The 12,254-nt window shown below is 39.4% G+C and overlaps 1 protein-coding gene across 1 annotated transcript in view; it reads left to right on the forward strand.

The window, feature by feature from the left end:
• DENND5A (DENN domain containing 5A) overlaps positions 1-12,254 on the forward strand; it is a 92,809-nt gene that overhangs the window by 44,045 nt on the left and 36,510 nt on the right. The window contains exons 4-5 of the mRNA XM_061147892.1: positions 673-1,330; positions 6,482-6,669. Coding sequence (XP_061003875.1) covers positions 673-1,330; positions 6,482-6,669 — 846 coding nt within the window. The remainder of the gene's footprint in view (positions 1-672; positions 1,331-6,481; positions 6,670-12,254) is intronic.

A 12,254-nucleotide genomic window follows, 5' to 3' on the forward strand; every position in this document is an offset into this window, starting at 1 on the left:
TTATATAACCCGTCTGAGTTAAAGTGAAAAAAGTACATCTTTATCCTGATTGTGTCATTTCTTTGCATTGTATGAAATGAACATCTCCCCCTTCCCCCCCTTTTTTCCCTCTGAAAAGAGAAGATTTTGTCGATGACAGAATCTTGTGAGCTGGATAGAGTCTAAAACTTGGTTTATTTTTAGGTATGAAGTTGTGTCTATCTGGTTTTTAGATGTTTCTAGCATCATCTCCTAATACATGCTGTCATGCTTGACCACCTACCTAAATTCTCCAAGCTTTCTTTAACCTCCTTTATGCATTTTCTTTGTGCCCATGAAATACCCTTCTTTCTCTTGTCTACCTAATGAGTTCAGGCATAAGCTCATCTCTGAAGCCTTTTCTGATGAAGACTGAGACTGAGTTGTTTTGTGTTCCTCTGATACTTTGTGTATACTTCCATATAGCCTCGATAACTACATTGTAATTTTAGTTATGTGTGTGTCTTAGAATGGGAGTTCTTTAGGGCAAATAGTTTACTGTGTTGGACTTGATATTCCAAGAGCATAGTAGGTGCTCTTTAAGTGTTAATAAATAAGTAGTGAAAAAAAAAAAAAAAAAAAAGTAGTGATGGTGTTCTGAGAAGAGGAATAGCAGTGTGTTCTCACTCATTATTTTCTTGTTGTCTTTTACAGCTATGCATGCCCAAAGGGCTGGCATTCAAGACCCAGGCTGATCCCAGGGAGCCTCAGTTCCATGCCTTTATTATCACTAGGGAGGATGGTTCTCGGACCTTTGGGTTTGCTCTCACGTTTTATGAGGAGGTGACTAGCAAGCAGATCTGCAGTGCAATGCAGACCCTCTACCACATGCATAATGCGGAGTATGATGTCCTCCATGCTCCACTTGCTGATAGCCGAGACCTCAGTGGCATGGAGGATGGTGATGGCACTCCTGGGACCAAGCTGCAGCGCTTCAACTCCTATGACATTAGCCGGGATACACTCTACGTCTCTAAGTGCATCTGCCTCATCACGCCCATGTCCTTCATGAAAGCATGTCGGAGTGTGCTGGAACAGCTTCACCAGGCAGTAACTTCGCCTCAGCCCCCTCCACTGCCCCTTGAGAGCTACATATACAACGTACTATATGAGGTGCCACTCCCACCTCCTGGCCGGTCCTTGAAGTTTTCCGGGGTCTATGGGCCAGTCGTCTGCCAGAGACCAAGTACCAGTGAGCTTCCCCTGTTCGACTTTCCTGTCAAAGAGGTCTTTGAACTGCTTGGGGTGGAGAATGTGTTTCAACTTTTTACTTGTGCCCTTCTGGAGTTTCAAATCCTGCTCTACTCACAGCGTAAGTCAGTGCTTACTAGAGCTCTCTTCCTGCATAGGGCCTCTTTTTTCCATATCCGGTAACAGTGGGGGTGACTGTAAAGGCCAAGGGCTATTAGAGTTTGAGCAGAATCCAGATCTTCTGCTTTCCATGACTCATCAGCTTTTGTAAATTCCAAGTATGTGAATTTTCAACCAATTGCAAAGAACAAATATAGAATTCCCTATTTAGCATCAACTAAATTAACTTGTGGCGCTAGTGGTAAAGAACCCACCTGCCAAGGCAGGAGACATAAGTGATGTGGGTTTGATCCCTGGGTTGGGAAGATGCGCTGGAGGAGGAAATGGCAACCCACTCCAGTTTTCTTGCTTAGAGAATCCCATGGGCAGAGGAGCCTGGCGGCCTATGGTCCATACAGTCCCAAAGAGTCAGATATGACTGAAGTGACTTAGCATGCACACACGCTGGATGGTAAACTAAGGGAACATGAGAGGTCTACCATTTCTTACTGACTATCATCATGGCCTTTTGCTGGACTCTCCAGTCTGGGAGGGGAACCCTGCCTCCTGAAGTCTGACTGATGCTAAAAAGAGGAGGCAGGAGTTGATGTTTGTGGGACGCACTTTCTACCAGTTTGTCCTATCACTCTGCAAAGTTGTTTCTGCCCCTTCCTCAGCCTGACAGTAGTGATCACCCTTCATATATTTGAAAAAAATATATTTGAGAAAATGAGGATGTGTTGCTTTTTTCTGTTGTTTGTTATAACTGAATTGTTTTTATAAATGAGAGGTTAAGTGATTTTGAGCAGCGGATTTGGACAAAACAATAAAGTAGAGCAGAAGGAAAAAATATTAAGGGAGTGAATTAAGTAACATAAAATTCGTTCATTCAATACATATTTACTGAGAGTGTGCTGTGTGCCAGCCGTTATTCTAGGGGCTAGAGATTCAGGGTGGACAAAATAGATAAACATTCCTGCTATAATAGAACTTACATTTTACTGGGAAAGAGAGGTGATTTTTGGTTGCTTGGCTTGTGAGCTCTTTGTTCCCCAACCCTAATCCAAACCCCGAATCTAGGCCCTGGCAATGGAGGCACCACGTCTTAATCATTGAGCCTATAGGGAGTTCCCCCCACCCCTTTCTTTTTTGGAGAGGTGATTAAATAGATAAATGTATAGTATGTCGGGTGCTGATAAAAATAATATAGTAATTTTAATAAAAAGTTAAACAGTAAAGAGGGTAGTGTTGGGGGAAGGGAAATTCCAGTGTTTAATAGAGTGATTAGATTAGGCCTCTCTGAGTGATCCATGTTAATGTTTGTAGGGAAAGTTTTCCAGGCAAAGAGCACAAGAAATAGAAAGGTTCTGAGACAAAAATGTAGTTGGTATGTCCAGGAATAGTGAGGGTGCCTGATGGATATAATGGTGTGAGAGAGCGGCGCTTAATAGCAGATGGTGTTAGAGACTTAACAGGAGGCCAAATTGTAGAGTCCTATGGCCACTGTAAGGACTTTGTTACTCTGAGATGTTTAGTCATTGGAGGTGTTAAGATTTTTGACTTTCTGTTTTGAAATCATTCCCAGCTTATAGAAGAGTTGTAAGAAATGTTCAAAGAACTCTTGTATACTGTCCCACAATTCACCAATTGTTAACATTTGGGTGTATTGTTTTATCATTCCCTGTGTATCTCTGTATGTGTGTGAACATAAATGAACCATTGAGAGTCATTGTAGATTCCATGTTCCTTGATTCCTGAGTATTTCAGCTTTTATTTTGTAAGAACAAGAATATTTTTTAATGTAGCCATAATATGATTAATAAATTTAGAAAATTTAACATTGATAAAATAATAATACTGTATTCAGGTTTTATTTACCATTGTCCAATAATGTCCCTTATGATAAATTTTTAAAAATTGAGGTATAGTTGATACACTATTATATAAGTTTCAGGTGTACACCATAGTGATTCATGATTTTTAAGGGTTATATTCCAGTTGTAGTTGTTATAAAATATTGTCAGCGAATACAGACAATTTTCCCTGTGTTCCCTGCATTGTACAGTAGGTCCTTGTAGCTTATTTTATACAGAATAGCTTTTACCTCTCATTTGTTTGTTCTCTATATCTATGAGTCTGTTTCTTTTTTGTTATAATCTAGTTTAATATCTTAGACTCCACATAAAAGTGAATGATAATTTAAAAAAAAATTCCTGGTCCAGAATTTTAGTCCAGTAACATATGCAGTATGCATATTGCTTTTAGTAGTCAATTCTTCATGTCTCTCATGACTGATGTTTTTGTAGAGTACAGGCAAGGTATTTTGTAGAATGAACCTCCATTTGGGTTTTTCTTCTGATGTTTCCTTCTGGCTAGATTCAGGTTATACATTTTTGGCTATGATGTCACAGAAGTGATGTAGTGGTTCTCTCAGTGCATTATATCAAGAGGCACACCAGGTCTATTTTTATCATAGGAGGCACATGATGTTCGCTTGTCCCATTTTTGATAATGTTAATTTGATCACTTGGTTAAGATGATGTCTGCTGAATTTCTTAACTGAACGTTATCATTTTTTCCCCTTTGTAATTAATAACTAATTTGTGGGTTTATACTTTGAAATCCTATAAATTTATTGTTGCTCTTCAAAGTTTTACTTAATAGCCTTAGCATCCTTTGATAATTCTAGTCTGAGTTAGTTACCAGGCTGGTTGCTTTTTACTGTGAGGAAGAACATTTCATTCTCCCTTGTTTATTATTGTATAGACTCAGAGATTTTTATTTTATTCAGTAGGTTATATCGTCCATTACTATAATTAATTATTTTTATTTTGAGCTCAAATTGTCCCAGATCTGGTCCATAGGCAGTCTGAATAATGTTAGTTAGGAGACCACTGTAATAATCGAAGTGAGACTCTATGTTGTCTCTTCACTAAGGAGGTAACAGCAAAGTGGTGTGAAATGGTTGGATTCTGGATATGATTTGAAGTAATAGAGACTGTATTGAATTGAAGAGCATATACCCTGTCTAAAATGGACAGCCAGTAGTTAGCTCCAATTAATTCCTGTGGAAATCCTGGCCTGATGTTTCTAGATTTTCCAGTTTTTCATGAGGACCCAGATTTTTTATGTGAAGTTTTTGATTTTTAAACAATGGTAACAGTGTTCTTGTTAAACACTGCAGAACAAACAAGAGAAGCCTCTGTTGACCAAGTGTGGTTCCTGAGGCTTCACTTTGCAACTTGTTCTGAATAATGATGTTTCAGAGTCCTGTCTCTGGGTGATGAATAGACTTGTGTAAGTCTTGTTGCTTTTTTAGTTACTGTTTCTTGACTGTACTCAGTCACTCAGTTGTGTCAGACTGTGGCCCCATGGACTGTAGCCCGCCAGGGTACTCTGTCCATGGTATTCTCTAGGCAAGAAAACTGGGGTGGGTTGCCATTCCCTCCTTTAGGGGATCTTCTTGCCCTAGGGATGGAACCCGTGTCTTCTGCATTGGCAGGCAGATTCTTTACCACTAGTGCCGCCTGGGAAGCCCATGTTTCTTGACTAAAACTGGGTGAAACAGCTGACACTGAAAAACATGGGTTTGAATTACATGGATCCACTTATATGTGGATTTTTTTCAATAAATATGTACTATAAGAATGAACAGTCCATGGTTGTTTGAATCCTTGGATGTGGAACTGTGGATAGAGAGTGAAGTGAAGTGAAATGAAAGTCACTCAGTCGTGTCTGACTCTTTGCAACCTGATGGACTGTAGAGTCTATGGGATTCTCCAGGCCAGAATGCTGGAGTGGGTAGCTGTTCCCTTCTCCAGGGGATCTTCCCAGCCCAGGGATTGAACTCAGGTCTCCCTCATTGCAGACAGCTTCTTTACCAGCTGAGCCACCAGGGAAGCAGAGGGCTACCTGTAAATGTTTGAGATGGTGAAGTTTTAGTCATCAGTTTTTAATTATTGCATTACTAGTTAAACAAAAAAACCAAAAACTATTTCCAGGTCATGCTTGGCCAGGATCAACGTGTAAGCTGCTCCAGAGTTTTATTGGTGACTACACAGGATGCTTTGCTAAAACTTCTCTATCTAGTTGATGCATATCAGCTTCTGCTCACTTCCTACTCATTTGTCTTCATTTTCTGGAAAGCTTTTTGTTAACTTATAACTCCTTTAAGCTGTGATTTGCTTAAATGGTGGGCTGAGTTTTTAGTGCATAGGCTGTTTAAACCCTGTGAAAACTCACTCATTTGAAATCAACCGTTCCAGGAGGATATTACTCATACGGTTTTAAAATTTTTGTTCCTACTTTGTCCGTAAGTATCTGAAACCATCATACCATTTGTAAATAGTAACTTGTTAAATTTTGATTTTAATAAATCTGTTGTGTTGACTTTGCTCCTTTAAAAAATAAAACAACTCCAAAAACAAACAAAAAAGAAAAAAAGTCTAGAAATTGCATCCTGAAAAAAAACCTAAACTTTGAGCATAAGCCTTCTCTTCCAAGCTATGCTCTCTGACCTAGAATAGGCTTTTGAGTAATGAAAATCAGTCTTCTGGGTCTGTCAAGTTCTAGGGAAGCTTTTTATCAAAGTGTTAAAATGATACTTTCATACTGTTTTCATTCAGGCTGAGTTGTCAGGTTGGGGGCAGACTTGGCTAAAGGTAGAAAACCAGCTTCTACTTGGTTGGTGGTTCTTTGGGCTTGATCTTGATGGCAAAGTTCACATCAGATCTTTATAGAATGCAGATGCATGTAAGTGGTAAATGAGGTGTTTGGCATTCATGCTGAATAGCAACCAGACCACAGTTCCTTTTCTTTTTGTTCTAGTTCTCTACCCTCTTTCTACTTAAGAGAATCTACTTAACATTCTCATTTAGTATTTAGAGCAAGGTGCCATTTATGATTTCTATTGTATTTCTATTAAATGTTATAACGAGCATGGACCTGTGTGTGTGTGTGGGGGGGGGGGTATACTTCAGCATGTGATCCACTGAGGTTTCTGGGTTGTCTCTCTGATACCCATAAGGGAATCATGCTCTGAGCATACCCTTGCTGAAGTTTATACTGTTCTTTCTATGTGTGAAATTGTATTAAGAACTTTTAATTACTATTGGAGAAGCAGATGCCTTGTTTTTGACTGGTTTGTGTGTATGTGTTTATTTTTTTGACCTAGATTACCAGCGACTGATGACTGTGGCGGAGACAATTACAGCTCTCATGTTTCCTTTCCAGTGGCAGCATGTCTATGTTCCTATTCTCCCGGCTTCTCTCCTACATTTCTTAGATGCTCCTGTGCCGTACTTGATGGGCTTGCATTCCAATGGTTTGGATGACCGGTCAAAACTGGAGCTGCCTCAAGAGGTAAGAGAAACCTGGAGCTTGGGTGCTGGTGCCTGTGGCCCTGATACAGGATTTGGGAGAGAAGGGCTTTGGGATGAGTCCAGGGTGGTATCACCAAGTTTATTTTCTTTTATTTTGGAGAACATAAATAACTTTCCAGGAAAAAAGTAAAAATAATAACATTTAGCTCATTTCTATCATTCCGGAAACACTTGTTTATCACCTGACATACGTTTATTGTAATCTCTGTGTTTATACTATTATGAACTGCCTTTTTCATGCACATTTTTTCAAACATAGTATTTTACATATTTTTAAGACATTTATTAGAAAATCTTATTATGTAAAATTTTAAATTTACATGGAAGAGTAGCATAGTGAATCTGTTTGCAATACTTTTAGCTTCAACAGTTATCATACATTTAAATTGTATTTTATTTCTATACTATTTCATACTATTTAAATAAATTCCACATAATATAATTTTATAGCTACTTTAGTAGCCAGACTTGTGTTAATAAATCATTGGTTTTCGTTTATAGGCCACAGTTGCTCTGTAAAAGTCGACCAGATCATAGTGATTCTTGTAGTACTGAGACATCTTTGAAAATTTTCCTTGCTCAAGATAATGAAGGCCTTGAGATAATGCTTTTCCTCTCTTGCTGTGAGAATGGCCTGTTCGTCTTTTCTGTTGTTTCAAATACTAAAATAACTGATTAGAAATAAGTATTTATTTATTTAGCACTTCATTCTAAAATAAATTTAAAGCCCATTAGAAATAAGATTGTTCACTGTTTATTTTCCTAGAATTACAGGTAAAACTCATCTACCTCTTTTGGTCATTTGGTGGCTGGTATGAAACTAGCTGGGGGAATTGGGCTTTACTACTCTGAATTTCATAGTCAGTGGAAAGGCCTGGGAAGAACAGTTTGGAGTATTCACACAACGGTCTCATTCCTTTACCAATGATTTTTGGGGGAAGATTTTTATGTATAACTGAGGAATGTGAGTAAAAGGACCTCCAAAGAAGAGACCATTCTCATGGAAGTGGGTCTGAGCAGCCTCTTGTTGTTGGGCATGTCTGGGTAGCCACCGTGATGAACAATCCTGATAATTAGATCATAACTGTAATATTTAATTTATTTTCAGATGCATCTCTTTTTCTCTTTCCTTTGGTTTTAGAATCAAAATTTCTTCTTTGTAGTTTTTGCTTTTCTACCTCCTATGCTTCTTTGATTCCATAGTGCTTTGTGCTTTTTGAGGTGGGACAAGATTAACTAAGAAAGAAAAGATCTAAATGGTGTCAGCTAAAAAAAAAAAAATTCAGGAGTCTGCAAAAAGAACAGAGTTTATTTGGGGACTTAAGATTTGCAATTGGGGAGACTCAGATTTGGTAACCCTGAAAGAGTGTTCCAAGGAAGAGAAAGAATCAGGGCCTTATAAGGACAAAAAACCATCAAGTTGTTAAAAGTTGCCCTGTAAGAGTTGTGATCGACTCTAATCTAAGTCAGAATATTTGTCCTTAAGAAATTGCAAGTTATTTTAGGGTAGGGGTCCTATAAATATATAGACTGTCACAAATTGTTTAAGGGTAAGGGCCTTTTAGTATCTTGAGATTTTGGAGGTGTTCTGGGTGACTTTATCAGGCCAAAAGGTCTGAATCCATCCAGATTGAGTTGTGCAAACATGATACTTCCTTAGTGGCCTCCTAAACTCCATTTTAGAGGTCTCTCTCAGCAATACTGACTCCATTTTGACTTTCACAATGATGGAGAAAGCCATTGCATTTTGGAGTATTGGGTTTTTATATGTATTTGTCTACTGATACATATGCCTGAAGAGTAGATATCAAAGATTGGAGTGTGCAGAGCTTTTTGTTGTTGCTTTAAATGATCGCATATTTAATATTGACACTTCTTACTGGTAAACCTAACTATAATTTTGTAAAAGTCAAATAAGAATAACAATAGAAATGATTGAAGGTAGAAAGGCAAAGAGGCATGCATGATCTGATAAATAGGTCACTAGGCAAGAAGCCAGATTTCTGTTTTATTTTCATCTTTGGCATCAGCTGGTTATACACTTGCGGTCAAGTTCTATTTCCTGTAGGGTCTCTCGGTATCCTTCTGTGTGTGCTTCATGTATGTGGGTGTGTGAAGAGGCTGCTGGGAGACCAGCAGTTTTCTTAACAGGACTGTTTGAGAAACTGTGGGTTGTTTGAGAAACCCAGAATTTCACTCTGTTCTGGGATGTTGGAGCCTCCACTTTTGCAACCGCCACCATTGCTGCATCTTTTGTACTCTGCCTCTCCTTGTGGTCCCCTTAAGAAGGAGTGGTAGGTTGGAGAATACCTGTGTGTACTTTATAAGCAGTTCTAGGGTTTCAGAGTCCCACTTCATCCAGCCAGTCCCTCTGAAGATCATGTGTTTGTGGGGATAGTTACACAGCTGGATATTTTCTACCTTAATTTTTAGCAGATGACCTCTGGGATATCTGAGTCTGTGTAGTCCCCGTGGTAAACTTTAGGCTGGTAAGGAATGACAAGGTTTCTCAAGGAGCAAAACATCATCAAAGGTACACATAATGAATGGAGAGTGATAATATTTTTGAAAGATAATTTTAGGATGTCTCAGAGATGATACATTTATAGTTTCAAATTCTAACAGTGCACAGAGGTATAAAGTAAAAAATTACCTCAGATTTTACCACCCAGAGATGACTAAGGCTGGGAAATTCACTTAGGCCTTTGCAAGTGGGCATCATTAGGGTAGTGGGGTTGGGCACACTTGATGTATAAAAGGGACTTTATCCAGAGACATAAAGAGTGTACATTCCCTAACCTCCCAAGTCAGAATTCATCAGTTGCTGCCCCATCTTTCGGCATCAGAAGTCTGTGAAAAGCCCTTTGTTTCTTTTTACACCAACACATGAGCTCAGCTGGCCCTGAGCAAGTGAGAGTGCTGTGCTGCTTTTGTGAAGCTTTCTTTGTCCTGTGCTTCTCTTTTGGATTTCATTGTCTGAGCACAGGAAGGAGGCAGTTCCTCCACGACTGTGTTGGGGGAAGGGGTATTCCTTCTTTCTGTCTTGGGTCCCTCTTTCTTTCCTTCTTTTTCAGGATACTTTTTCAGTACCTTTCCCCCAGTAATCTCTTGAGACTAACCAGTGAGGCTGTCTGTGATTTGGTGCTAGGAAGTCAGGGCTGGAAAAGACCATTGTGACCTTTTGCAGGAAGGGATTTAGGAAACTTCTGTGGTTTGGGATATCCATGTGATCACTGCCCCAGAGTAGCTAAGTCTTCCCATGGCCTCTCCCGATGAGACAGAAGGTTAACTGAAGAAAACTAGTCACTTGGGTTCAGTGCCTCTTCCAAGCTTCTTGTCCCTCAAGCTGTTTGCAGGAGTTGGCCTTTTTTCAGATAAGGAAAGGGGTTTGAGGTAGATTTCAAGTTACTTCTGTTTGGCAGAGTCCTCTGTGTCCTGACAGGAAGGAGCATGAAGCTGTCATGTTAGACTGGTAGCTGAATGGCCTTTTCATTTTGCCTTCTTATCCCTACCAGCCTCAGCCCAACTCGGCGAAGAATGGCTAGTAGTGTTGTCTCAGAGGCTCCTGTCTTAACCCCCGAAGTGCGCCTGAGCTGCTTTCTTTTTTCCAGCCGCCTCTGTCCAGGAGTATCTGCAATATGTGGATACAGCATTTGGGGTTTATCAGATTCTTTGCAGATGTTCTGTGTTTGGTCAAGAGCAGTGGGAGAAATGGCAGCCAAGCATTGTTGAGTGGATATAGTGGTGTTTAGTTGCCTCTGTGTTTCCTATTGAACAAACTTTTTTTCCCCCCTCTAAAGAGAGGAGAACCAAGAGGATAAATAATTGCACTGTGTGCCTCTGGCGGGGGAGGGGTCACAGTGCTTGCTTCTGTTAGCTGTATGGACAAGGCTTGTGAGGCAGGTGATTTTCAAGACTAGATGATTTAATTCCGTCTTTACTGTATTTTTTAATTGCTTGATCCTAAAGGCATTTATGATTTTAAAATCTTAAAGGAATAAACATAAAAGTAGGTGTTATTTTTAGGTGTTAAACATGTATTGGCTCTTTAACAAGGAAGCATTTAACAAGGGTTTAAAGTTGTTTTCTAGTGGAAGAACTCTGGAAGGTAGAATTTAAAGTGATTCTTCTAATTTTTGAATCTTGGTTATGGGAAAGTTCTCTTTAGTTATAGATTTGTTAATGGAGTAATTTAAGCACTCAGCAAATATGTATTGAAAGAATGCATACATGGCACATGGACATGTTAAAACATGAAGTTTTCATAGATTGAGAGTTTGTGGAATAGTTAGATAAAGCTGGATTTACTGTACAGTCCGCCTGCCTCCTAGAATATAAGACTTACTGATATAGGGATAAATAGCAGAAACAGTGGAACAGCGTTTTGATATATAATAAACATACCATGCCAAAGAACTTTTTAGTAATGGAGCTGGAAAAATTGCTTGTCCATAGGGAAAAAAGGATTCTTACCTTAATCGTTTAACAAAATCAACTTGAGATGGAATAAGCATTTAAGTGTCAAAAGCAAAAATTTAAATCTTCTAGAAGAAAACATTAATACAGTCTTGATCTTGGGGTAGGGACTTTGTAAACAAGATGAAGAAAATACTTTCCATAAAATAAAAGATTAACAAATTTGATCTCTTTAATTAAGAAAAAGACATTTTAAAATGAAAAGATAAAAGCTAGGAGAAGATATGTGTAGGACACATACAGCCTATAAAGAGTCGGCATCAGGAGATTATAAAGAACTCTAGCAAATCGGTAAGAAGATGAGCAACCCAACAGATAAATGGGCTAAGCATATGAAGAGGGATTGCATAAAAAATACACATTTCTTGTAATCAGGAAAGTGTAAATTAAATGTACCCACTCAAGTGGAAACAATGGAAACAGTATCTGATTTTATTTTCTTGTGCTCTGAAATCACTGCATATGGTGACTGCAGCCATGAAATTAAAAGATGCTCCTTGGAAGAAAAGCTATGACCAACCTGCTGCTGCTGGCTGCTGCTGCTAAGTCGCTTCAGTCGTGTCCAACTCTGTGCGACCCCATAGACGACTGCCTACCAGGCTCCCCCACCCCTGGGATTCTCCAGGAAAGAACACTGGAGTGGGTTGCCATTTCCTTCTCCAATGCATGAAAGTGAAAACTGAAAGTGAAGTTGCTCAGTCGTGTCTGACTCTTAGCGACCCCATGGACTGCAGCCTACCAGGCTCCTCTGTCCATGGGCTTTTCCAGGCAAGAGTACTGGAGTGGGTTGCCATTGCCTTCTCCATGACCAACCTAGGCAGCATATTAAAAAGCAGAGACATTACTTTACCGACAAAGGTCCATCTAGTCAAAGCTATGGTTTTTCCAGTAGTCATGTATGGATGTGAGAGTTGAACCATAATGAAAGCTGAGCGCCGAAGGATGGATGTTTTTGCACTGTGGTGCTGGAGAAGACTCGAGAGTCCCTTGGACTGCAAAGAGGTCAAATCCTAAAATCCTAAAGGAAGTCAGTCCTAAATATTCATTGGAAGGACTGATGCTGAAGCTCCAGTACTTTGACCACCTGAT

This window comes from Dama dama, chromosome 1 (genome assembly GCF_033118175.1).
Source record: "Dama dama isolate Ldn47 chromosome 1, ASM3311817v1, whole genome shotgun sequence".
Lineage (NCBI taxonomy): Eukaryota > Metazoa > Chordata > Mammalia > Artiodactyla > Cervidae > Dama > Dama dama.